Source organism: Gekko japonicus, unplaced genomic scaffold, assembly GCF_001447785.1.
Source record: "Gekko japonicus isolate JY-2015 unplaced genomic scaffold, Gekko_japonicus_V1.1 scaffold3202, whole genome shotgun sequence".
Taxonomy (NCBI): domain Eukaryota; kingdom Metazoa; phylum Chordata; class Lepidosauria; order Squamata; family Gekkonidae; genus Gekko; species Gekko japonicus.
The window spans coordinates 8275-33843 of NW_015171598.1; the positions used below are offsets into that span (position 1 = coordinate 8275).

General features: G+C 49.7%; 2 protein-coding genes across 5 annotated transcripts in view; one reads left to right on the forward strand and one right to left on the reverse strand.

Moving 5' to 3' along the window:
* LOC107117729 (F-box only protein 6-like) overlaps nucleotides 1-8789 on the forward strand; it is a 10893-nt gene extending 2104 nt beyond the window's left edge. For both annotated transcript variants that reach the window (XM_015419890.1, XM_015419889.1), the window contains exons 2-6: nucleotides 429-725; nucleotides 3743-3869; nucleotides 4877-4972; nucleotides 6915-7050; nucleotides 7793-8789. In XM_015419890.1, coding sequence (XP_015275376.1) covers nucleotides 467-725; nucleotides 3743-3869; nucleotides 4877-4972; nucleotides 6915-7050; nucleotides 7793-7939 — 765 coding nt within the window. In that variant the 5' untranslated portion in view covers nucleotides 429-466 and the 3' untranslated portion in view covers nucleotides 7940-8789. The remainder of the gene's footprint in view (nucleotides 1-428; nucleotides 726-3742; nucleotides 3870-4876; nucleotides 4973-6914; nucleotides 7051-7792) is intronic.
* Nucleotides 8790-9147: 358 nt separating this feature from the next.
* On the reverse strand, nucleotides 9148-21411 carry MAD2L2 (MAD2 mitotic arrest deficient-like 2 (yeast)). Of its 3 annotated transcripts, none has more exons than XM_015419891.1 (9): nucleotides 21294-21411; nucleotides 20142-20194; nucleotides 18605-18723; nucleotides 18419-18490; nucleotides 16710-16810; nucleotides 16304-16398; nucleotides 15045-15118; nucleotides 12678-12770; nucleotides 9148-9638 (listed from the first exon to the last, which is right to left on the reverse strand). In XM_015419891.1, exons 2-9 carry the CDS (start codon nucleotides 20179-20181, stop codon nucleotides 9597-9599), a joined length of 636 nt encoding a protein of 211 aa, XP_015275377.1. In that variant the 5' UTR covers nucleotides 20182-20194; nucleotides 21294-21411; the 3' UTR covers nucleotides 9148-9596. The 3 variants fall into 3 exon arrangements, with proteins under 3 accessions (XP_015275377.1, XP_015275379.1, XP_015275378.1); XM_015419893.1 differs by having other exon boundaries at nucleotides 21265-21411; XM_015419892.1 differs by lacking the exon at nucleotides 21294-21411 and adding an exon at nucleotides 20436-20454.
* Nucleotides 21412-25569: the final 4158 nt, after the last annotated feature.

Below are 25569 nucleotides of genomic sequence, written 5' to 3' on the forward strand. Positions count from 1 at the left end.
CAGTGCTATTGTCTGATAACTTCCCTGACAATCAAACCACGGCTATAGTGGCTTCCTTTCTAGCTGCGGTGATTAAGAAAACAAATCTCCCTGAGTTTAATTAGTTTACTGCTGATAACTGTCGACCTATATACAAATTTGATAATTTTAAGTGTGTGTTGTTTTCTTGTTTTCTGTTTTGTTTGTTTGAGCCTGTACAGTTGCTATGGCTTTCTTGCTAATGCAATAAATATTATTATTATTATTATTATTATTGTTGTTGTTGTTGTTGTTGTTGTTGTTGTTATTATTATTAGGTTTATATCTCCGCGACCTGGCATTACCTTCTATGACACACATGGCCCAGCCCAACAAGGTCTCATTCATGTCAGATCTGGCCCTCGTAACAAATGAGTTTGACACCCCTGCTTTAAACTCTTTCCTTGCAGGCAGCTCAGGCCTGTGGGAAGGAAGGAAGGAAGGAAGGATGGTCCACATCAGGGACCTGCCGGAAGACATCCTCCTGGACCTGCTCTCTCTGGTGCCCGGCCGGGACCTGATCCGCAACTGCCGGCTCGTTTGCTCGCAGTGGCGAGACCTGGTGGATGTGGGCACGCTGTGGAAGCGGAAGTGCCAGCTGGAGGGCTACCTCCCACGGGGCCAGGACAGGAGCGTCCCGGACTGGAGGGTTTTCTACTTCCTCTGCCTGCTGAAGAGGAACTTACTCAAAAACCACATTGCTGAAGGTCAGTCCTTAAAAGAAGACGAAGAAGAAGGGATGCTCCTCCTCCCAGACTGAAAGCTGATTCATCCAGCTAGGGATGGCGGGTCCCCTTGCGTCACCGGCAGGGATGGCAGGATTGGGTTGCCAGATATAGGTTGGGAAACTCCTGGGCATTTGGGGATGGGGGCTGAGGACGACAGGGACCTCAGTGGGGTACGATGCGGTAGAGTCATAAGAACATCAGAATGTAACAGAGAAGCCAAATGTTGGATCAGGCCCATGGCCCATCCAGTTCAACACTCTGTATCACACAGTGGCCAAAAATACCAGGGGCCATCAGGAGGTCCAGCAGTGGGGCCAGGACACCAGAAGCCCACCCACTGTTGACCCCCCCACCCCCCAAGCACCAAGAATACAGAGCATCCCTGGCCCCAGCCTGAGAGTTCCTATCTACACCTTGTGTCTAATGGCCACTGATGGACCTCTGCTCCATATGCTTATCCAATTCCATCTTGAAGCTGTCTGTGCTTGTAGCCGCCGCCACCTCTTGTAGCAGTGAATTCCATGTGTGAATCTCTCTTTGGGTAAAGAAGGACTTCCTTTTATCTGTTCTAATCTGACTGCTCAGCAATTTCATTGAGTGCCCACGAGTCTACCCACCAAAGCCGCTGCTTCCTCTAGGGGAACTGATCTCTGTAGTCAGGGGATGAGCTGTAATTCCGGGGGATCCCCAGGTCCCTCCTGGAGGCTGGCATCCCAACGATCCAGCTCTTTTTCAAAGCTGAGTGGCCAGTCCGAAACTGCACAGAATTGCTCCCTCAGGACCATACCCCTTCAGAACGCAGGTTGGGGAATCTCAAATTTGGAAGCGTGACTCAACTGCTCCTTGCCTGTGGAAAGTTAGCATTTCAAGAAAAGAGGAGAGGCTAGAATACTCTTTCCTGGACTGTCAGTTTTCTCCAAGCAAAGAGTATTTTAGATGTGAGGGGATATTCACCCAAATTAAGGCTGGTTAATATCTCTTTTAATTTGACCAAATGTCCAGTTTTTTGTTCTTAAAGACTGCATGGCACCCCTGAGTTTGTAAGCAGCTATACTAGAAAATAATATATGAAAAAATCTACTGTTTATGAGGAACAAATGTTTAATCCCATCAAAATGTTTTGAATCAATCCATCAGCTCTTTGCTGAAGCTCTTACTAACATGCCTGTGTTCTGAAATGTGAGGAAAACCAGATGTTTTGCAAATAAAGGAGTTGCCCAAAGCTGAGAGGGAAACAAATTTGGAGTGAAGTGAACATAATTGAAAGGCAGAGGACAACATGGTTTGTGTGTATTCTACCAGATTAACTGCACTGGCTGTCTTCTCAAAGCATCATGGGAACTGTAGTTTGGTGGGGGGAATGCTGGGAATGGCTAAAGAACTACTCTTCCCAGCTTCTCTGTGAGAGAGATTCCTAAGTCTGTAGTGTAGAAAGGCTATTATAAATACAGCCAAGAGAAACCAGAATTGTAACAGTTTTTAAGAACCTGCTCTGTTCCTTTCTGAAATAGAATGCTTTGCAAAGTTTGAATTCTATTTTCATGCAGGGATTGACTGTATTGTTATATGTCATTTTTCTTCTGCTGTTTCCCTGTGAATATATTATGTATTTGAAAATAGAATTCTTAGGTCTCTGGGGTTTTCCCTGCTATGTTTTTGTTTGTTTGTTTTTGTTCTTTAATGTATAGAATTTGAGCTTACTTTTAGAGCCAGCTAATTGACTCAGGTTCTCCTAAAGGATCCTGGGAATTGTAGTTAGATGCTGAGAAACCTCAATTGGGAACCCCCTAGAACTACAGCTCCCAGAATTCCTCAGGGAGACTGAATGACCATTAACCACTGTAGATATAGAGTCTAAAAACAGCAAAGAAAAAAAGAACAGTTTAAAAGTATTTGTGGTCCATCTCTGGATTACGTCTTTGGAGGTGAATTATATATAATAATAAAAAAAGGCCAATGCTATGCTTGGGATTATTAGGAAGGGAATTGAAAACAGATCAGCCAATATCATAATGCCCCTATATAAATCAATGGTGCGATCTCATTTGGAATATTGTGTGCAGTTCTGGTCACCACACCTTAAAAAGGATATTATAGCTTTGGAAAAAGTGCAGAAAAGGGCAGCTTGAATGATAAAAGGGTTGGAACACTTTCCCTATGAGGAAAGTCTAAAGCGCTTGGGGCTCTTTAGCTTGGAGAAAGGACGACTGAGGGGTGACATGATTGAGGTTTATAAGATTATGTATGGGAAAGAGCAGGTAGAGAAAGAGGTAGTTTTCTCCCTTTCTCACAATACAAGAACTCGTGGGCACTCCATGAAATTGCTGAGCAGTCGGGTTGGAACAGATAAAAGGAAGTACTTCTTCACCCAAAGAGGGATTAACACATGGAATTCACTGCCACAGGAGGTGGCGGCGGCTACAAGCATGGACAGCTTCAAAAGGGAGTTAGATAAGCATATGGAGCAGAGGTCCATCCGTGGCTATTAGCCACAAGGTATAGATAGGGACTCTGGGGCAAGTGATGCTCTGTCTTCTTGGTGCTTGGGGGGGTCAACAGTGGGAGGGCTTCTAATGTCCTGGCCCCACTAGTGGACCTCCTGATGGCACTGGTATTTCTGGCCACTGTGTGACCCAGAGTGTTGGACTGGATGGGCCTTTGGCCTGATCCAACATTGGCGTCTCTTATGTTCTTATATTTTAGGTTCTGATTGCACTCTTCAGTGGCGATTCATGCGACACGCCTGTGAATGTGCTGACATTTTTAAAATAAATAGGATTAAAAGTAGAACTTCTGGTTGATTTCGGTCACGCTGGTAGTTTCAGTGGGTAGCTGTTTTGGTTTGCAGTAAAAGAGCTGAATTCGAGTCCAGCGGCACTTTAGAGACCAACAAGATTTTCGGTGTTTGGGCTTTCGAGCATCAAAGTTTTCTCTGTCAGATATCTGCTGCCAGCACCCCGTCCAATCCTCTCCCTTCTCAACTTTCTTTCCCGCAGCCGGTTTTGACCACTGGAAGCTTGACTCCAACGGAGGAGATCGGTGGAAAGTTGAAGATCTGCCTGGAGCTCACGGGAGAGAACTTCCCCATCCACACGTTCGGAAATACTTCGTCACATCTTACGGGTGAGTTCCTTGGTTGCGGGTTTCTTGGGCATTTCGTTTGTAACGCAATGGTAACCAGCAGTCTGATCCAGATTTACTCCATAGGGTGAACAGTTTATTTGAAACGCATTTTCCTAACCACCAGTGTTCCCTCTAAGCTGAGTGAGTGTGGGCTAGCTCATAGTTTTTTAGCTTCCAGCTCACACATTTTTGCCTTAGCTCAGGAAGGGATGGCTCCAGAGCAAGCTAATTTATGCAGCAGCCAAATCGCTCGCTCACAGCTTTAATGCCGGTAGCTCACAAAGTAGAATTTCTGCTCACAAGACTCCACAGCTTAGAGGGAACATCACTCTGAACTGAGCCACAGGCCCTCCCCGCAGTCTCCCAGTGGTCCGTAATTAGAGTATGAAGCCCTCCTGTGCTGTGGCCCTCCTCCAGTCAACTGGCGGTCAGAGGTACACTGCCCCTGAACGTGGAGGTTCTACCGTCCTCAATCCATATGGATCCTACTGCTCAGTGTTTCTCCAGGGAAGCAAATAGGGCGAGTGCTACGCGAGGGCTCCTTTCCAACTACCGGCAGCTGGCGGAGTTAAAAAAAAACTGCTGAACGGTTATGGAGAGAGGAGAAGAGATTGGGATCAGTTTTCCCTCTAAGCTGAGTTAGTGTGAGATAGCTCAGAGTTTTTTAGCCTCTGGCTCACACATCTTTGTGTTTGCTCAGGAAGGATGGCTCCAGAGCAAACTAATTTATGCATTAGTCAAATCGCCCGCTCACAACTTTAATGCCAGTAGCTCACAAAGTAGCCTTTTTGCTCACAAGGCTCTGCAGCTTAGAGGGAACATTGATTGGGATGCTACGTTGTGAACACAAGGCATGAACGGTTATGGAGAGGGGAGAAGAAATTGGGATGCTACGTTGTGAACACAAGGCCTCTCCTCTCCGGGGCACAAGCCGGGTCTCCCTCTCCGCAGAGTCCCTCCTGCCCCCATCCTGAGGGGGTTCTGATCGGTCCCAAATCTGTCCTCAGGCTCTGCACGAAGCACCAGATCATCGACTTAAAGAAGGAAGGCTACTGGGCAGAGCTGATGGACGAGTCCAAGCCGGATATCGTGGTGAAGGACTGGTGAGTGGAGGGGGGCACGGGGGGCATCTAAAGTAAAGGCCAGCAGCCATCTGTCGGCTGTCCCACCGCTTAGGGCAGTCCGTCTGGCACCAGCCTGAGGCGCGGACTTCTCCATTGTGGCCCCGGTTCTGTGGAAGGGGCTCCCTGAAGAGGTGAGGAGGCCCCCCTCCTTGGAGAGCTCCCTGAGGCATGTGCAAGGCTTGCCTGCCTACCAGGGCTTTTTGAAGGGATCGGAACGGCCGGCATCTTTTAAAGGGGGGGGGGCCGTCGTCTTTTAAGGGGGGGAGGGTCTTTAGTTTTAGCTGGGGATGTGTTATCTCTTATTGCAAGTGGCCTTCAGACGGAAGAAAGGGGGGGCGGTAGAAATGTCTTAATAAATAACATGGACCAAGCTTGAGCCTCTAGTGGCCCCTTTAAGACCCACAAAGATTATGAGTGAGTATAAGCTTTCATGTGCATCTGAACAATCAGAATCATAGAGCTGGGTGGGACCTCCAGGGTCATCTAATCCAACCCCCTGCACAATGCAGGAAATTCACAAATACGCTGTCGAAGACTTTCACGACTGGAGTTCATTACATGTTTTAAATTTTCCGGGCTGTATGGCCGTAGTCTTGGCTAAGACCATGGCCATACAGCCTGGAAAATCTACAACAATTAATTCAGAAATACCTCCCCCTCCCCACCTCCAGTGGCTGCTGCTCCATGCCCAAAAGGTGACAAAAAAGCTCCAGGATCCCTGGCCAAACTGGCCTGGAGAAAGATTGCTTCCTGACCCCAGAGTGGCGACCAGCATCCCCCTGGGTGTGTAAGAAAGGGCCACGAGAACTAAGCCCTGAGGCAGCCCTTCCTGCCCTCCCTTCTAATGACCGAACTAAGTTCACAGAATCTGCATTGCTGTCAGATGGCCACCTAGCCTCTGTTTTGAAAACCTCCAAAGGAGGAGAGCCCACCACCTCCCGAGGAAGCCTGTTCCACTGAGGAACCGCTATAACTGTCAGGAAGTTCTTCCTAATGTTTATCCGAAAGCTCTTCTGATTTAATTTCAACCTGTTGGTTCTGGTCCGACCTTCTGGGGCAATAGAAAACAACTCCGCACCATCCTCTGTATGACAGAAGTGTGCATGCAGACGACAGCTTCTACCCAGAATTAAACTTCAAGGTGCCTGACTGGACTCAGACTTTGTTCTGTTGCTTCAGACCAACACGGTGACCCACCTGAATCTAAAGAAAATGGAAGGGGTGGCGGCTACAAGCATGGATGGCTTCATGAGGGAATTAGATAAACATGGAGCAGAGGTCCATCAGTGGCTATTAGCCACAAGATATAGATAGGAACTCTCGGTCTGGGGCAAGGGATGCTCTGTAGTCTTGGTGCTTGGGGGGGGGGGCAACAGTGGGAGAGCTTCTAGTGTCCTGGCCCCACTGCTGGACCTCCTGATGGCCCCTGGTACTTTTTTTGGCCACTGTGTGACTCAGGGTGTTGGACTGGATGGGCCATTGGCCTGATCCCATATTGGCTTCTCTTTCGTTCTTATGTTCATATATTAATAAAAACGTGTGTGTAATATTTCTTCATGTTTTGTGGCTCTCAAACATCTGACGTTTCTTTTATGTGGCTCTTATGTCAAGTGAGTTCGGCCACCCCTGATATAGCTCAAGGCCAGCCGGTGAGCCAGAGACGGGAGGATGCCCGCCTGCAATCTCTTCTCCCTCTGGCCCTGGTAAGAGCAGCTTGGCAAGTTCAGGGTGTCTGGCCAGCCTCAGCAGCGGCAGCCGGGAGGAGAGCAGGGCGGAGCTGCTCTTGCTGTGTCCCGGAATCTGATGCTGGGCCCCGAGAGAGGGAGAGGGAGGCACCTTCCCTGTTTGGCCTTGCTTAGGTTGTGCATGGGTACCGGCTCCGTGCTTGATGCTTTTCTCTCCCCCCTCACCCCATACCCAGGTACGCTGCCAGGTTTGATTGCGGCTGCCAATACAAGCTGAACGTCCGCCTGCTCTCTGCAGACTTCATCGTCCTGGAAGAGTTTGATCCTGAATGTGTGGTGATAGAGCAGTGGAGCGATGCGGAATGGCGCGAGGTGAGGAAACCGTGCTGGGCCAATCGGTCCCTTCCGAGGTGGGACCAATTCGAATGTCCTCCCCCTACCACGCTTCCTGCTCCTGGGTTTCGACACTGAAGGGTCTCCTTAAGGTCACACCGCAGGGCTGTTGGGCTTTTATGCTCCCGGTTAAATACCTGTAAATTCTGCATCTTACTCCATAAGTCACTTTGAGTCCCCAGGATTATTATTTTTTTAAATGGCTTTTTAAAACATGGCCGTGGTGGTACCGGAAGGTCGGTAGTTCAGCAGTTCGAGACCCGAGTGCCGCATGACGGCATGAGCTCCCGTCTCTGGCCCCAGCTCCTGCCAGCCTAGCAGTTCGAAAGCAAGAAATTGCAAGTAGATAAATAGGTGCCACTTCGGTGGGAAGGTAACAGCGTTCCATGCGCCTCGGCATTTAATCATGTCGGCCACATGACCACGGAGAAGTCTTCGGACAGCGCAGGCTCTTCAGCTTGGAAACGGAGATGAGCACTGGAGCCATCCTTCCTGAGCGAAGACAAAAAATGTGTGAGCCGGAGGCTAAAAAACTGTGAGCTGGCTCACACTAACTCAGCTTAAAGGGAACACAATGCTCCCTATAAGCCGTGGAGACAAAAAAATATGTGAGCCGGAGGCTAAAAAACTGAGCTAGCTGACACTAACCCAGCTTAGAGGGAAGCCTGGCAGAGAACAAAGCTGGTGAAAACCAACCTTTCTCCCCTTCTCTCTCTTTCAGATGACGCACACTTTTCACAACTACCCTTCTGGGGTCCGCTACATCTATTTTCAACACGGAGGCCAAGATACTCAGTTCTGGTCAGGCTGGTATGGCGTCCGCGTCACCAACAGCAGTATCACCATTGGCCCAGAGGTGGCCTCGTGAGGAGGGAAAAAGACAGCACCCTGCCAAGGGGGTTGGGGGTGGCTTGGATCGAGCCCCCTCGGGCAGCGCCTTCTGATCTCTCGTGCAATGGGTGGGCGAAGCCTTCTCCCCCCACCCCTTTTCAGTTCGCACCCTGGTTGCCTTTCCGACAGCCTCCGCTTTCTCTGGAGTTGGCAGTTGGCCTCCTCCAGTCTTGATCGGCGCACCCACTGGCTCTGAAACCCAACCAGTGCTTAACTTTTGGGCTTGTGGAACAGAGCCAAGGAGGGAGGGAAGGGGAGGGCACTGAGCTCGTTTCTGGGAGCAAAAGGGTGGAAACATCGGAGAGAGGGAGAGAGTTTTAGCCCGGCTGGCTCTCCTTTCAAAGGCGGCTGGCAGACAAAACCACTGGGGAAAGCTTTTTCCGGTCATGGCTGCAAAAAAAATCAGTCTGCCGGTAAAGGCACGAGAACTCTGCCACGGCGGGGTCAGGGAGAGACAGAGGGAGAAAATAACCCTGTTGCCGAGAGAGCTGGTTGCGATTACTGTGAGTTCTTCCCTGTGTTGGGCCTAGGGGTCAGTGCATCCTCTTCCTTCCCCACCCCACTCCACGGTAGTCATTGGTGTGTCTTTTCGCACTTGGTGACCACTGTCTTCCTCGTTTTTATTCTTTGGACAAGGAGCAAAGTTCGGCATCCTAAAAAAAAAAATTGCCTCCTGTCCTCTCTTTGGGATGAGCCGCCCTGAGCCTTCGGGGATAAATGTAAGGATAAAATAAAAATATATAAATAAAAATGTGGAGGTGGCGCCCCCTTCATGCAGCGTTTTGTACCAGGGTCTAAATAAATTCATGATTAAAGAATTCGTCTCTCCCGCCCACCTACTCTTTGAGGTCCTTCAGCTGGAGGGCGGGACTTGCAGCTTGCAAAAGAGACCTAGATCAAAGTACGTCCCGTTCATCGCTCCCTCTAAGCTATGGAGTCTTGTGAGCAAAAATCCTGCTTTGTGAGCTCCTGCCATTAGTTTGCTCTGGAGCCATCCTTCCTGAGCTGAGACAAAAATGTGCGAGCCGGAGGCTAAAAAACTGTGAGCTAGCTCACACTAACCCAGCTTAGGGGGAACACTGGTCCTGTTACTTCCCAGGAAATGTGTACAATAGAGTTGTTGACCTATTTGTCACCCGCAACAGACCCTGGGCGAGCTGGGTTAGAGGAGTCGGCTGAAACTGGTTTATGATAGAAAAGATTCTGTTTATTGATTAGCCAGAACAATCACCATGCCCAAGGGCGGCGAGCAAAGGCCAAGCGGCCCACCCTGGACAGCCACAACAGACATACAGGAACTTCAGAACCAAGAAGGAGATCATATGAATGCGTCCTCTTCAGGCTCACAAAAAACACAGAATGCAGCACAGCAACTCTCTCCAGAAACGCTTAAAACCAGTCCTTGCAGCAGCCTGGAAACTTGTTACACGCACACACACCCCAAACACAGTTGCACAAAGTCGCTGATGGCTGTACAGTTTGTTTTTCCAGGAGTCTGTAATGTAGACCAGGTTAAGAGCACTTTTGAAAAACATCGGCACGCGCGTGGGCTTAGCACCAGTACTCTGTCTGCCCCGGAGTCTGCTCGCGTGGTGAGCTCCTTGCAGATCTCAGAACTGCAGGAAGCGTTGGATTCAGCTGCCTTTTTGAGCTCGCTCTTCTACATAAAGCTGCATCTGGAAAGGAAGAAGAAAAGGGGATTGGATTCATACCCTGCCCTTCACTACCCGAAGGCGTCTCAGAGCGGCTTACAAACTCCTTTCCCTTCCCCTCCCCACAACAGACACCCTGTGAGGGAGGTGGGGCTGAGAGGGCTCTGACAGGAACTGCTCTTTTCCAAGGACAGCTCTGACAGAGCTATGGCTTGCCCAAGGTCATCAGCAGCTGCAAGTGGAGGGGAGGGGAATCCAACCCGGTTCTCCCAGATTAGAGTCCATGCACTTAACAACTACACCAAAGCCAGGGAGGGACGATTTTAAAATTGTGTTGAACAGCCAAAATAAGTAGACCGTGGAACAAAATAAGTAGACTGTGGAACACCCAAGAGCAGATGTACCGTTCAAGACAAATAAGCTCTCTGGAGGCTCGGGGAGAAAAAAGATCTTTCCTCTTTTATATATATATATAACTGATAAAAATATTTATACACAGCAGACGTCCAAAAAAAATTCAATGAGACAAGCTTGCTACAGTACAGTATTGTTATCTCACTATCCTGTGAGCAGAATATAAATAATTTAATTTCTGCCTTCCAGGATTTCAGATAAACCAAAATTAGTTGTCCATCTGATTTGCCCTTGGTCCCCAACCATCAATGTTATTTCTAGGCTTTCTTTTTAAACAACCTGTCTGTTTAATCACATGGGATGCCTTTTTTAACTTCTCTAGCCGCTCTTTTTTTAACTTGGAGGAGAGTTTTTCTTTCAGTGAATGGCAAAGATGACAGGAGCAGTTCACTGCTCGTAAAAAGGGTCTGGCCCCACCACCTGCGATGCTTTTAGGGGGAGACTGAAACCTCCTCTATGCAGGTGTTCTACTGGTGAAATAAGAGTCCTCCCCAATAGAATATGTGTAAGTGGTTTTATAGGAGCTGCGGTGGCTCAAGTGGTTAAGACGCTGAACTGCAGGCTGTGGAAGGTCGGTAGTTCAGCAGTTCGAGACCCGAGTGTGCCGCATGACGGAGTGAGCTCCCGTCTCTAGTTCCAGCTCCTGCCAACCTAGCAGTTCGAAAGCAAGAAACTGCAAGTAGATAAATAGGTACCACTTCGATGGGAAGGGAACAGCGTTCCGTGCGCCTTGGGGTTTAGTCATGCCGGCCACATGACCACGGAAACGTCTTCGGACAGCGCTGGCTCTTCGGCTTGGAAACAGAGATAAGCGCCGCAACCCTAGAGTCGGATTCGACTAGCTTTCGAGCAAGGGAACGTTTACCTTTAAGTGATTTTATAAAGGTGTTTTCAGAGGAAAATCCTTGCCAGCCCTTGAACTTCTTTAACTGGGGGGTGACTTTTTGCACAGCCCCCACTCCCAGAGCAGGTTATCCGATCCTGCGATAGACAAGTGGTATTTGGCAATGTATCATTAGCTGCAGACAGGTTCCCTGCTCGGATAAATGCAGAGATGAGGTTGAAAAGGGGGCTGCTTTGGTGGAGATTCCAAAACCAGAGGGAGGGGCTGATCAGGTGTCCAAATACTGAAAGGGGGGGGAGAGAGAACGCTCCCTCTAAGTGCTGGAGTCTTGTGAGCAAAAAATTCTACTTTGTGAGCTCCTGGCATTGAAGCTGTGAGCGAGCGATGGGGCTGCTGCATAAATTAGTTTGCTCTGAAGCCCTCCTTCCCGAGCCGGGACAGACGTGTGAGCCGGGGGCTAAAGAACTGTGAGCTAGCTCACACCAACTCAGCTTAGAGGGAACACTGGACCGGCCGTGGTCTGCAAAAATCCTCTTTCCCACCCCTTAGCAAGCAACAGAGTAAAGTTACAGGTAGTCAATACCGAAACACAAGAAGTTGGCTCAACCAGTTTAAGTCCGGCACCGAGCCATGCTTTGTAAATAAGAGATGTAAATATAATCACACACCTCTGCGTCCTTTCTACACCTCTGCCTTAATCAGCCAAATGTCCGTGAGCTAATAATAAAAAGTCAAGCCAGGATCCTTCACCACCCAGAATTCCCCTGCTCTTAGGAATCAGGTGATCATGGGCCACCAATCCCATGCAACTGCCAGCTATGTCAGCTGCCAGGCCTGCTGGGCTACCCCACTCTGGCATCTTCCAGCAGTGGCACCAAGATCACCTGACTAGGTCCTGCCTCCAGGTGTTCATACAGGGTTGCCACTTTCTGGAAAGTCAGGGAAATTGTGATTAAAATATATTCAAGCAGTGGATTTTTGACCTGCCGCTGCAAAAGCCTGATCTGTTCTTGTGGCAACTGGAATAGAGAAGTCGCAGAATACAAGTAGAACTCAATGATGCCCTTTCCCAGCCAATTTAGATAGAACGGTCATATAATTTTTAGTGTACCTTTAAAACAATCACAAAAATGTTATGTCATGTGTTAGTATTCAGAGTTTACTTGAAGTTTGTATCTTGGTGTAATTTTTGGTGCAATTGCAAAAGAGATGTTGCTGCAGTTAATGTTGAAAGCAGCTGATATTAAATCTCTTTGACGAATATTTTTGCACTTGTAGAGTGGGACCTTACCTTGCATTAATGCAATACGAGCGCCGCAGCATTCTCTTGTTCTGATAAAAGGGCTGGAACCAGTGTTCCCTCTAAGCTGAGTTAGTGTGAGCTAGCTCAGTTTTTTAGCCCCCGGCTCACACATTCTTGTCTTAGCTCAGGAAGGATGGCTCTACAGCAAACTAATTTGTGCAGTAGCTCCGGAGCAAACTAATTTCCGCAGCAGCCCAATCGCTCGCTCACAACTTTCATGCCAGTAGCTCATGAAGTAGAATTTTTGCTCACAAGACTCCACAGCTGAGAGGGAGCACTGACCTATTCATTTTTTTAACGTGGTTATATTTGAATGGTGGTCAGGGAAATGGACCAATGTTGGTCAGGGAAAGCCAGGGAAATGACAAATAAAATTTTAGTGGCGACCCTGTCATTAGTCTCCCAGGTGTAGGAAGCTGAGCCTGGTCAGCGCAGGAACTGACCGCCTTGGGAAACACCCCACCACCCTACTCTTCCAAAGAGAGGTCACCTTCTTGCTCACCTTCAAAATATCCGACGTCATGGTCTTCAGGGGGATCAGCCGTGGGTCTTGCATGTGGACGTCTTGTTCATCTGCTAAGATCCAGGGGAAATCCTGTGGGTAAGGAGACAAGCGGGCTGGGTCCCCTCTTGATATCTCTGCATGTAACAACTGCGTCCCTGGTAGGGGACAGTCTGCATGAATAGAGTATACAAACTGCATACACTAGATATGGACTTTTTGCCTTTTGATATTTACAGCTGTGATGACCCCTTTCGTCACTGTAAACAAAGAGAAACCTGTCTGTGGTTCGAGAAAACCTTTTCAAGCCCTGCAAACTGAGTTGGCGTCGGGAACTTCACAATCGGGGGGGGGGGATCCCAATCTTCTAGGAGTTTTTTGTTTGTTTCTGTTTGAAACAGACCCTAATACCTGTCACTGGCATGCCACTTTCAAGATTTAAAGTACTTTCGATGTTGTCTTGCTGAAACCTTTTCAACAGGCCTGCAAAGAAGGCCAGGGGGATGGGTGGGGGGGAGAGAAGGCCTGGCTATTTTTATCCTGGCCGCCTTCCCAGGAGTTCAGGGAAAGCCTGCATGGTTCTCTCCCCCCCCCCATTTTATCCTCACAACAGTCCTGCGAGAGAGATTTAGGCCGAGAGAGACCTCCCCCAGTGAGTTTAGGCTGAGAGAAACTTCGCCCAGTGAGCCTTGTGGCTGAACAGGAATTTGAACCTGGGTCTCCCCCCACTCTGCCTACTGCGCCACACTTGGCCACGCTCTTGCAAGGCCACTAAGTGAGTCTGTGGGAGTGATGAGACTGAGAAGCCTGTTCCCTCTGCAACTCTGTTATGCCAGCATTGAAATCCAGAAAGGAGGAGGCTTTTACAGAATGAAAGAGCGTCCTACAGAGAAGATAGAATGTTAGAGCTGGAAGGGACCTTAAAGGTCATCTAGTCCAACCCCCTGCACTCTGCAGGAGCAGAGCCGAAAGAGAGCCCTGCAACATACCCGAAAGATGGCCATCCAGCCTCCACTTGAAAATGTCCAGTGAAAGAGCCTCCACCACCTCCCAAGGCAGACCGTTCCACTCCTCAACCACTCTCACAGTTAGGAAGTTTCTCCTGATATTTAGCCCACAACATTCACTTCATCAACCAGTTCTTCCCTGTTAGTCAGCATTAAATTTAGGATAGCAGATCCTCTGGTTCCCACCTCCACCTTCTGAGAGATGAGGTTGTCCGCAAGACTATTCAAGAATCTGCGGGATGCCCCATCTCTAGCAGATTTCCAGCAAATATCTGGATAGTTGAAATCTCCCATAATCACAACATCCTGTCTCTGTGAAAGTTTAGCAAGCTGTTGTACAAATGCATCATCCAGTTCCTCTGGTTGGTTTGGAGGTCTGTAGTATACCCGCACAACAATATTCCCTTCTTTTTTTCCTCGCTCTATCCTTACCCACACACTTTTAACAGGACAACTCTCAAAATCCTGAATTTCACTGCAAGTGTATTCATTCTTGACATGTAGTGCCACCCCACTTCCTTTTTTGTTTATTCCGTTTGAACAAGGTATATCCTTCGATCGCTGTGCTCCGTATATGAGACTCATCCCACCAAGTCTCAGTGATACCTATCGGATCATACTTACTTTCCAATATTTGAAGTTCAAGTTCCTCCTGTTTATTGCCCATACTCTGTGCATTAGTGTAAAGACATCTCAGATTACAGAAATCCTTTCCTACTATAGGTCCCTTTTTTATTGACCTGAAAATTACTGAACTCACCTCTCTCCTGTTCATTTATTCTCTGGTCACTCCCCTTCTTGAACATAGTGTTGGGGATGCTGCACAACCTCAGGCTTTTTCTTCCCATGATCATAAGAACATGATCACAGGAGGGGCAAGAAGGACCATGACCACCGCTACACACACACACACCTGGCAGGTCAGTTTGCCTAATGAGATGCACCAAGTGTGGGGATTTAGAGATCTGGCATGGCTCACTTGCAGCAACGATTTACTGTCCAGATTGGTGCAGACTGAGAAGTAGCAGGAACAACCTCAATTAACTTTTGGTTCAGCCTCCTGCTAAGCCACACCCACTTTGTAGTGCAATTGCATGATGGGCTTTGAAGGGGAGGGAACCTACTAATGCTTTTCAACCACACAAAAAAGATCTTCAAAAGATGAGGCTAAGAGAAAAGGAAGACACCCTCTCCCCAAGTCATCCTGTTCACCATTTACAGGCGAAGAAGAAATAGGTTTAAAATAAGATAAAGAACTGATCAGTTATCTTGGCTGTTCACGATAGCCAGGAGCTGATTCCCCTTCTGGAGAGGTCAACTGTATGATCCTTTGTGGGATCCTGTGTTTTTCTTGTCCTACCTTGATCACCTGGATCTTTTCCATGTTCCGGGTGGCAGCTTCTCTGGTGTGGACTAAGACTGTGAAAGTGCAGCCTACAAAGGAAGGGGGGGGGTGTTAGCAGATTGTTTCAGAAAGCCAAAGCTTAACATAAGAACATGCGAGAAGCCATGTTGGATCAGGCCAATCCAGTCCAACAGTCTGTGTCACACAGAGGCCAAAACCCAGGTGCCATCAGGAGGTCCACTGGTCAGGCCAGAACTCCAGAAGCCCACACACACACACACTGTTGCCCCGCAAGCACCAAGAATACAGAGTGTCTCTGCCCCAGACATAAGAACATGAGAGAAGTCATGCTGGATCAGGCCAATGGCCCATCCAGACCAACACTGTGTCACACAGTGGCCAAAACACAGGTGCCATCAGGAGGTCCACCAGCAGTGGGGCCAGAACTCCAGAAGCCCTCCCACTGTTGCCCCCCCCCCAAGCACCAAGAAGACAGAGCATCCTTTGCCCCAGACATAAGAACATAAGAGATGCCATTGTTGGATCAGGCCAATGGCCCATCCAGACTAACACTGTGTCACACAGTGGCCAAAACCCAGGTGCCATCAGGAGGTCCACCAGTGGGACCAGAAGCCTTCTCACTGTTGCCCCCCCCCAGCACCAAGAGAGGAAAGCATCACTGCCCCAGATAGAGTCTTCCATCTAGAGGAACATAAGAGAAGCCATGTTGAATCAGACTAATAACCCATCCAGTCCAGCACTCTGCCAAAACCCATGCACCATCAGGAGGTCCACCAGTGGGACCAGATTGCCCCCCCAAGCACCAAGAGTGGAGAGCATCACTGCCCCAGATAGAGTCTTCCATCTAGAGGAACATAAGAGAAGCCATGTTGGATCAAGCCAATAGCCCATCCAGTCCCACACTGTGTCACACAGTGGCCAAAACCCAGCATCTAGAGGAACATAAGAGAGTGGGACCAGATTGCCCCCCCAAGCACCAAGAGTGGAGAGCATCACTGACCCAGACAGAGTCTTCCATCTAGAGGAACATAAGAGAAGCCATGTTGGATCAAGCCAATAGCCCATCCAGTCCCACACTGTGTCACACAGTGGCCCAAATCCAGGTAAGCTTGTGGGTGGCCCTTTGGTGGGCAAGAGCCAGGCCTTACTCCTTGAGCTCTGCAACAGGCAGCAAACTGGTCATTGTAACTGCAACTTCCACTAGATAGTTTACCACTTCCCTAGGAAAAGCGATTCCCCTCCTGCCGACTGACCTGGTGGGTTGTGATCCAGGACAGCATCGCACACGCTGATCTTCAGAATAAAAGCACGCAGCAGCTGTTCCACGTGGTTCAGGAGGGAATCAGAGCTGGGGGGGGGGGAGAAAGGAGGCAGATTTCAATCAGGGGCAGAAAGACGTTCACACACTCAGTTACGGCGGCTAAAATACCCTTGACGGGACAAGTGAGCCCTTCCTGTTCTCTTGCGAAATGAAGAGGAACGTGGGAACCTTAGCCTGGTGCCATTCTGGCAGGACTCCCTGACTTCATCCGCCTTTAGCCAATCACTGGGCAGAGCTTCCACGAGTCAGAGCAAACCGCTCCAATCGAGTGTGGTTCTGCGAAGTCACCCCATAGACTCCGCGGCAAGTCAAAGATGCGCAGCCCGCCTTCTCCTCACCTGATCGACAGCAGGGGCGGCTGCACGATTTCGAACACAAACCTCTCCACCGGATGGTGCTCTTTGTCCAGGATGACCACCACGACTTTTTCCACGTCATTCTGAAATTAAAGCGCAGGTTTTTTCTACCCCATTCTGTTTGACAAATTTTTTTTTTTAAAAAAATCATGTTAAACAAACTTTGAATCCATGCAACAATTGTTTTTAAATTCCTCATTTTTAATGTTTCAATTAACTATTTATTATTCTCTTTTTGTGATGCCAAATAGCCTAAATTATTCGTTGTGATCCGCCCTCAGCCGGTTTGCGGGGAGGGCAGAATATAAATTTGAATAAATAAATAAAAATAAAATAGATACAGACCACGGCCCTTAATCATTCATCCAGGCAAGTTTGTAAGGCCATTTTGTGCACTGCAGCCCGATTACTTGTGCAGAAAAGCCCTCTTGGGAAGTTCAGTTTTGCATCGTCTGAGGAAAGCCAGGAGATTGGGAGCTATTTCCTGACCCTCTCAGGCGGCCGTGCCACACGTTGAGAGCCACAACAGAGGAAGCATGTGTACAGGCAGTTGTTGCTTTGGCCCACTCACAGGTTGGCACCTGCCGATTTGAGCGTAGCTGTAACAGTTGATGCTATACCTACCGTCACTGGAACATCTCAGCAAAGAGAACATAAGAGAAGCCAATGTTGGATCAGGCCAATGGCCCATCCAGTCCAACACTCTGTCACACAGTGGCCAAAAACACCAGGTGCCCTCAGGAGGTCCACCCGTGGGACCAGGACCAGTGTTCCCTCTAAGATGAGTTAGTGTGAGCCAGCTCACAGTTTCTTAGCCTCCAGCTCACACATTTCTGTCTTCGCTCAGGAAGGATAGCTCTACAGCAAACTAATTTATGAAGCAGCCAAATCGCTCACTCACAACTTTAATGCCGGTAGCTAAAAAGTAGAATTTTTGCTCACAAGACTCCACAGCTTAGAGGCAACATTGGCCAGGACACTAGAAGCCCTCCCACTGTTGCCCCCCTCCCCTCACAAGCACCAAGAAGACAGAGCATCACTTGCCCCAGACTGAGAGTTCCTACCTATACCTTGTGGCTAAGAGCCACTGATGGATCTCTGCTCCAAATGCTTATTCAATTCCCTCGTGAAGCCGTTTATGCTTGTAGCCGCCTCCACCTTCTGTGGCAGTGAATTCCATGTGTCAATCACTCTTTGGGTAAAGAAGTACTTCCTTTTATCTGTTCTGACCCGACTGCTCAGCAATTTCATGGAGTGCCCACGAGTTCTTGTGTTGTGAGAAAGGGAGAAAAGGACTTCTTTCTCCACCTGCTCTATCCCATGCATAATCTTATAGACCTCGATCATGTCAACCCTCAGCCGTCATTTCTCCAAGCTAAAGAGCCCCAAGCGCTTTAACCTTTCTTCATAAGGAAAGTGTTTCAATCAATGCTCCCTCTAAGCTGTGGAGTCCTGTGAGCAAAAATTCTACTTTGTGACCTACCAGCATTAAAGTTGTGTGAGCGAGCAATTTGGCTACGGCATAAATTAGTTTGCTCTGGAGCCCTCCTTCCTGAGCCAAGACAAAAATGGGTGAGCCGGAGGCTAAAAGACTGTGGGCTAGCTCATACTCACTCGGCACTGGTTCCAACCCTTTTATCAGAACGAGAGAATGCTGCGGTGGTTCCTTGGTTCAGGTTTTACAGACTCACCTTTTCCAGCAGAGGTTTGATACAGTGAAGGGTGTCTTGGATGTACTGATTCAACTCCGGGTGGCAAGACATCTGTTCAAACAGAGTTGGGAATCTCATTATTATTATTATGTGTGAATAACAATAATAGTCTATATCCTTCCTTTCCTGCTCTCAGGTGCCTCGAAAGCCAGGTCTTGCTCTCACCTGGACAGGAATGTTGTATTTTTTCCTCTTTTGGAAAATCCCAGTGGGGTAGACTTCCCGGACATAAAGAATGAGGTGCACGGCCACTTCCAAAAATTCGGACAGCACATCAGCCACCACTGAAGAAAGGAAAGGTGGAGGGGGGTTGAAATTAATTGCTGGAAGGAAACAGGTGGAGGGGGGAAAAACAATGAAGCCTGCCGTGGGGCACTTAGAAAGCACCATCAGTTTCAAAAACTGAAATCTGAGCCAGCGCCTCTGAAGCTGCAATTTTGTGTGTGTTCCCTTAGGAGTAAATCCCAATGCATTCAGGGAGCGACTTCTGCGTAAACAAATATGATGGCGCTATTGATCTGTTTGATCAAGAGATTAAACCTATGAATTCTTTGTCTGGTAGCAGCTTATTATTTTAATGGAAAAATGTTCATCTGGGAAGCTGAAAGTGAAGGGTATTCATAATATCTTCCCATGATTCAGGTGCATTAGGGAACGGGGCGAAAGAAAAATGTTTATATCTTCCAAACGTCCTCTTTCCTCGGTAAGCCTCAAAGCAGTTTAAAATGCAAACACAACCTATTCAGTAATTCATCTGTCCCCTTCTGCGGCCGTCTTCCACCCGTAGGTGCAGCCTTTTTAGTTTCGTTGGACATTCACATAAAGGACCCTCCCTTCCTAACAAACGTTTTAATTGCTGTTCTTACATTTTGTAGGTCAAACAGAATAGAGGGCCAACAATAAAAACTTAATTTATATAGTATGAAAAGATATATGTATTTATTAACAAAGAATTAAAAAGCATATCAGGGCCCAATCACACCTCATGTAAAAATGCCAAAATTTAGCAAACAATGGATTTGACCTGACGCATTTCGGCCTCAGTGAAATTGCTCTTTGCTTTAGGGACAATTTTACTGAGGATGCTTTGGCTAAACAATCGTTGGAAGGCACTTTCTGGACCAGAAATTATTATCATTGAAACATCATTTGGCATGTGATTGCATCTTTGGAGGCCTCATTTATACTTTTATTCTGTGCCTAGCGGTTTCACTTTGGAACAAGTATTTTCTGGTCCATCTTGTATCTATGTTACATAATTGCATGATTGTATTGTACTATGATAGGCCTCTGAAGAAGGCCTGTACAGGCCGAAACACATCAGGTCAAGTCCCTTGGCCCTTGTGTGCTGAATTTTGGCATTTTTACATGAAGTGTGATTGGGCCCTTAGATGCTTTTTAATTCTTTGTTAATAAAGACATGTAATAATAATAATATACTTTATGTTCATTGTGCATAGTACAACGAAATTCAAGATGCAATCATTTTGGTGATCTACAACAATATTCATATACACTCACACACCATTCACAGCTGTCCCATAACTCCCTTAAGGTTCACATAGCAACTTAAAACCACCAATGTCACCCAAATTCCAATTTCATACAGCATTTAAGGCAATAATAGCTCCCAAAAGCTGAATCATTCAAAGGATCCAAGCGGAATGCAGCTGCCAGGGAGAAAGGACATTCATCTCCTTACCTTGGCCAAAGTTGAGATCCTGCCGGGTGAGAGTGGTCATCTTTCACCTCCACCTTGGATCGGAAAGAAAGAAGCAGAACTGGGTGACCAGCTCTCGTGCCCGCTTGGCTACCCCCCAGGATTCATGGCTACCTTTTATGTATAGTTATTTATCTATTATTTCAATTTATATCCCGCCTCTCCTGCGAAGGGACGAAGGGCGGCTCACAACAATAAACACAAACCATCTGAATCAATACAATAAATAATCCAATAAAACCAATTTAAAAATAACATATTAAAAGTGGGTAGTACCTCGAGACTCGATTGCAGCCCGATCCTGCTCATGCATACGCAGATACGGCAGTCCCAGGGGTTTCCTCCCAGGTAAGTGTGCCCACGGCACAAACAAGAACATCTGGGAACAGCCCCCCCACCACCACCAATGCTCCCTCTAAGGTGTGGGAGTCCTGTGAGCAAAAATCCCACTTTGTGAGCTGCTGGCATTAAAGTTGTGAGTGCTGCTGCACAAATTAGTTTGCTCTGGAGCCCTCCTGCCTGAGCTAAGACAAAAATCTGTGAGCCGGAGGCTAGAAAACTGTGAGCTGGCTCACACCAACCCAGCTTAGAGGGAACACTGCCTCCCACTGTGCTGGCCGCAGCCTGCCACACCAGCTTCCCTCCAAGTCAGCCCATTCGAATCCAGTGGTGGCCGCCTGGAAAGCAACCACAAGATTGCTCTGGATAGGAGTCCGGGTGCAATGCTACACTTAACGCGGGGGGGGGGGTGACTCCTGAAGAAGCAGTCTTCGCGAATCGCGGGGCTACCTGTGCCCACCTGCTTGGGAGCCGGCCTCCGGAAAGCTCCATGTGGCTTGCTCGCGAGTAAATACGCCTGCCCTTCGTCTGACTGCAACCTTATTTATCTTTATTTCATTGAATTTATACCCCGCCCTCCCCACCTTGGCGGCTCAGGGCGGGTACCCAGCCTGTATAGAGCTGCAATGAATGCAGATTTACCATTTAAAACATGTAACAATAATTATAAACCATCGACCTTAATTCAATAAAATCATTCAGTACCGCTGATGCAAACCTCCCTCCGTTCTTGCAATTGTGCCCACTGGGCGTGACCAAGGCATACCCGTGACTTGGATGCAGCGTGGGACTTACTTCCGAGTCAGCCTCGCCGGCTCTCCGGGGCGCCCGCTGGCCCTCGCCGCTCTCCTGCTGCCCGCGGTCGGTCCCACCAGCTGCAGCCGCCCCGCTCGCCTCTCCGGGCAGGCTGATCATGGCGGCAGCGGAGGAGGAGGAGGAGGAGGAGGAGGAGGAGGAGGAGGCGGATCGGCGCCGTTCGCCCCGCCCGCCTCTCCCTCCGCCGGGTCCTAGTGCCCGCCTGGTACCCGCTGGGCGCGCCCGCCCATCCCCGCGGCGTTGGGCCTGGAGCCGCCGCTTGGGCGCCACGCCGCTGGGTTGCCAACCTTGGCTTGGGGAATTCCTGAAGCTGCGGGGATGGAGCATGGGGAGGCTAGGGTTTGGGGAGGGGGCCCGGCGGAGTAGAATACCATAGAGACCGCCTGGGGCTGCCAACCTCCCGGCGGGTGAAGTCAACGACGAGAGATCACCCGCCAGGCTTTTGAGTAGAAGCCGCCACCACCACCACCACCACCACCGTGCAACTGCAGAGCAGTATCACCGGGTTGGGCCGATTGGTCATCTGGAACATCGTAGCCCCCACACCCTCCCTCCCTAATATGTAATGGGGGAGTGTGTATTTATAGTCTTTCATGTATCCTGTTTGATGTGAATTTTAGTCTTGTTTTAACCTGTTTTACTTTTATTGCACTTTGTGCCCATGTAAGCCGCCCTGAGCCCACGGGACAGACTTAGTAAGGAAAGGCAACCGTGAGATCTTGTAAGGGAAAAATATATATCTTCTTTTATTATCCAGTGAGTAGCAAATCATTAGAGGTAAATTGGTCTCAAGTTTTTCTGACGGCACAGCGCTCAACAGACCGTTTCACTCAAGGTTTCGTCAGACGAGACCGTACACTAGAAAATATACCAAGTTCAACCTCCCGGCGGGGGCTGGAGATCTCCCGGGATTAGGGCTGATCGCCAGACTGCATAAATCTTGTGGCATAAATGTTTCAAATAAATAAGTAATACATGTTTATTTGAAACATTTACTCCACTTCTCCTGGAGGAAATGGCTGCTTTGGAAGGTGAACTGCATGGCATTATACCCTCCTGTGGTCCCGCCCCTCCCTAAACTCAAATCTCCATGTCTTTCCAGACCTGGAGCGAGAAACCCAACCCACCAAAGCAGCCAGGCGAATTGATCTCTGTAAATCCGGGGATCAGCTGTTGTTGAGGTCTCCAGGCCTCAGCTGGAGGCTGGCAACCCCGTGACCCAGCCATGGTAGGCTGGGTCAAAGTTTTGCCAACCTCCAGGTGGGGCCTGGAGATCTCCTTGAATTCCAGCCGATCTCCAGACGACAAAACCTTGACTTTAAATTGACTGGAAGCGTCGGGTTGCCAATTGCCCCCTCCCTGCCGTGCTCCTGTGCTCTTTTAGCAGTCGCGGAAGGATTAGTCCCATTCAGGTGTTACAATTTACATCCTTCTTGTATGTCTTTTGTTGTTGTTGTTGTAAGAACAAGCAACGCGGGTTCACTGTCCAAGCAACTTGGACATACATGGGGTTGGACGTGTCGCATGTCACATGAGACTTACTCCACCACACAGGTATTCAGAAAAAAATTAGGGGACGCTGGGCACCGATTGTACACGGTAACTGGTGAGCAGGGGCTGCAACTCCTGATGCTCACGCTCTATACCCTTGCCGCTGATCTTAAAGGCAGAGGAGCAGGACCGCTTTGAAAAGTTGGCAGCCTCCCCAGAGAAGGGCTTCGAGAAGCCACAAAAGCAAGCTCCCGCTCTCTTCTCCGCCTTTCGACTCATCGAAGCTCCCCGCCCACCCCCCGGGCCCGGCTCATCTTTTCTGCACGGTCGGGGGTCTCTCTGCAGCCGGCCAGCCCCCTCCCCCTCCCCTGGCTTGTTCCATCCCATTTGACACTGATGGAGCCTAATCAGGGACCCAGGTGGGGGCCCCTCCCTCTCTCTCCCCCCCCGCCCCCAGGTGGGCTGCGTGTCGGAGAGGGGGGGTCGCTTTGACCGGCTCAGCAGGTTCCCCCGTCGGCTCGTTGCCTCCAATTATCACTGCCCCCTCCCCGCTTTTAAAGCATCATTACCTTTGGGATATTCCCACAATCCACCAGGCGGAAGAGGTGAGGAAGCAGCCCGCCCCCCGGAGCCAGAGGTGGGAGGAGGGGACGGAGCCAGCAGCCCCAGGCAGGCTCGAGTGACACCCCCCCCCCGACCCACCCACCTGATCTCCCCGGCCGCGCAAGATGCCGCCCATCCCCTCCCCATCTGCAGCCTCGGAGAGACCTGGGGGGCTTCGGGTACCAACCGTCTTTTGTCCCCTTTGTCTCTCCAGCGAGCGGAGGCTCCCTCGGGGGCGCGCCCGGCCGCGTGCACGCGCCTCCCCCCCCCCCGACAACTTCCCGCAGGTAAGCGCCCCTCGCCCCGGCCTCTGGGCGCCTCCCGGCCGGCAGGGACCTGGAGGAGGCTGCCTTGGGGGGAGCCGGGATCGGGGCTAGGAGGGGAGGGGAAGAGGGGTGTCGTCTAACCTGCCTTCTTCCCAACATTGGATTTTTAAGGGGGGGGGGGGGCAAACGGACTCCAGCCATGCCAAGGAACCGGGAAGGAGAAAGTCTCTGATCCAGAAGTTGCTTTTGAAAGTGGAAAGGGAGTTATGGGAGATAATTTGCCTCCCCCCAAAAAAAAAGTGGTTGTGTGCAATGCGTTTTCGTTTAGGTCTGCCCCTCCAGGCGGGCTTGTGGTGTGAGGTTCGGGCTAGAGATGGGGAGGGGAGAGGTGGGGGGGGGGCTGTGCTTGGCATGCAGAAGGTGCCAGGTGCCATCCCTCCCCGGCACCTCCAGCTGAAAGGACGACGTCACAGGTGATGTGAAAGACCCCCATCTGGGACACTGGAGAGCCCCTGCCAGTCCGAGTAGACAACACTGGCCCCATGGTTGGGTAGGGGCTGTGGCTCAGTAGCTGCACATTTGCTTGGCATGCAGGAGGCTCCCGGTTCAATCCCGGGCATCTCCAGTTAAAAGACCTGGCAGCAGGTGATGGGAAAGACCTTTCTCTGCCTGAGACCCCAGAGAGCTGCTGCCAGCCAGAGCAGGCAATACTGACCTTGATGGAGGACCCGAGTCTGATTCAGAATAAGGCAGATAGATCAAGATGAGTAGCCGTGTTAGTCGGTCTGTAGCTGTAGAAAAGAGCAAGCGTCCAGGAGCACCTTAAAGCACCGGGGAGGAGCTTTCAGGAGACAGGGCTCACTTCTTCCGAATAAGGCAGGTCCCTCTGTTTCAGGGGGGGGGGGAATCAGAGGAAGACTCCCGTTTGCCATCGCTGAAGAGGGTGGGAGGGCACATGGTAAACGCCGGGGGGGGGCTCTATTATCCTTAAGGTCGAGGGAGACTCTGCTGAGGCTAAGAGCATCAATGACGGTGTGTGAATGGCTTGGGAACGGCATGTGCCGAAGGCAGCGAGCACTCAAAGGGAACCACAGTGCGCCCTGGACAGACGTCTGTCCCAGCAGGAAGTTCTCCGGTGCAAGGTTCACCTGGGGCTGGTGCAGGAGAATTTCCCACCAAAATGTCCCAAATGCCGAAATGCCCCAAAGACATAACAGACATAACAGAAGAACAAAGGCCCTACCTACACCCCCCTTCCTATTGAGAACAACCTGCCCCACCCCTCCATCAGGGACCCCCCACCACATCGGCAAAGGGAGACAAAGACACATCACAGAGCTCATTGGCGGTGGGGGCGGGGGAGGTGGCTCCTGCCTTTCCTAAATACCCAGACGACTTTGGAAGAGGAATTTGGCAAAGTCCTGGAGTGAGTTATTCAGAGGGTCTCCCAAACTAGAGATTGCTCAACGGGGAGGACTTGGGTGGGTGGCTGGGTGCATGTTTGAAAGGTGGCCAAGTGGAGCGAGTCAGAATTGCTCTCGGTCAGCTGGGGGCCAAAGTCTCCTCTCCTGGCCCCCTCCGTCCCTCCATCTACCATCTACCTGGGCCTGGTTCCTTGTTACCTGGCACTCAACGCCTCCTGTTCTTCCTCTCTCGCTTGCTTTCTTCGGGTCTGCCTAAGAGAAGAGCCCCTCCTCTCTGGCGGAGACAGTTTGATCAGCAATTTCATTGCTTCTTTGTAATCGGGCTCCGCTGCTACACCAGCTTGTTGGCTGGGGTGTGGGGGAAGAGGGGCTGCCCAAAGGAACCTTCCAAAGGAACCAGCCCGTCTCCCCCCTCTCAACATTTAAAGCCATCAAGATAACAAGTAGGCATGCAGAAAGATCCTCAGACTT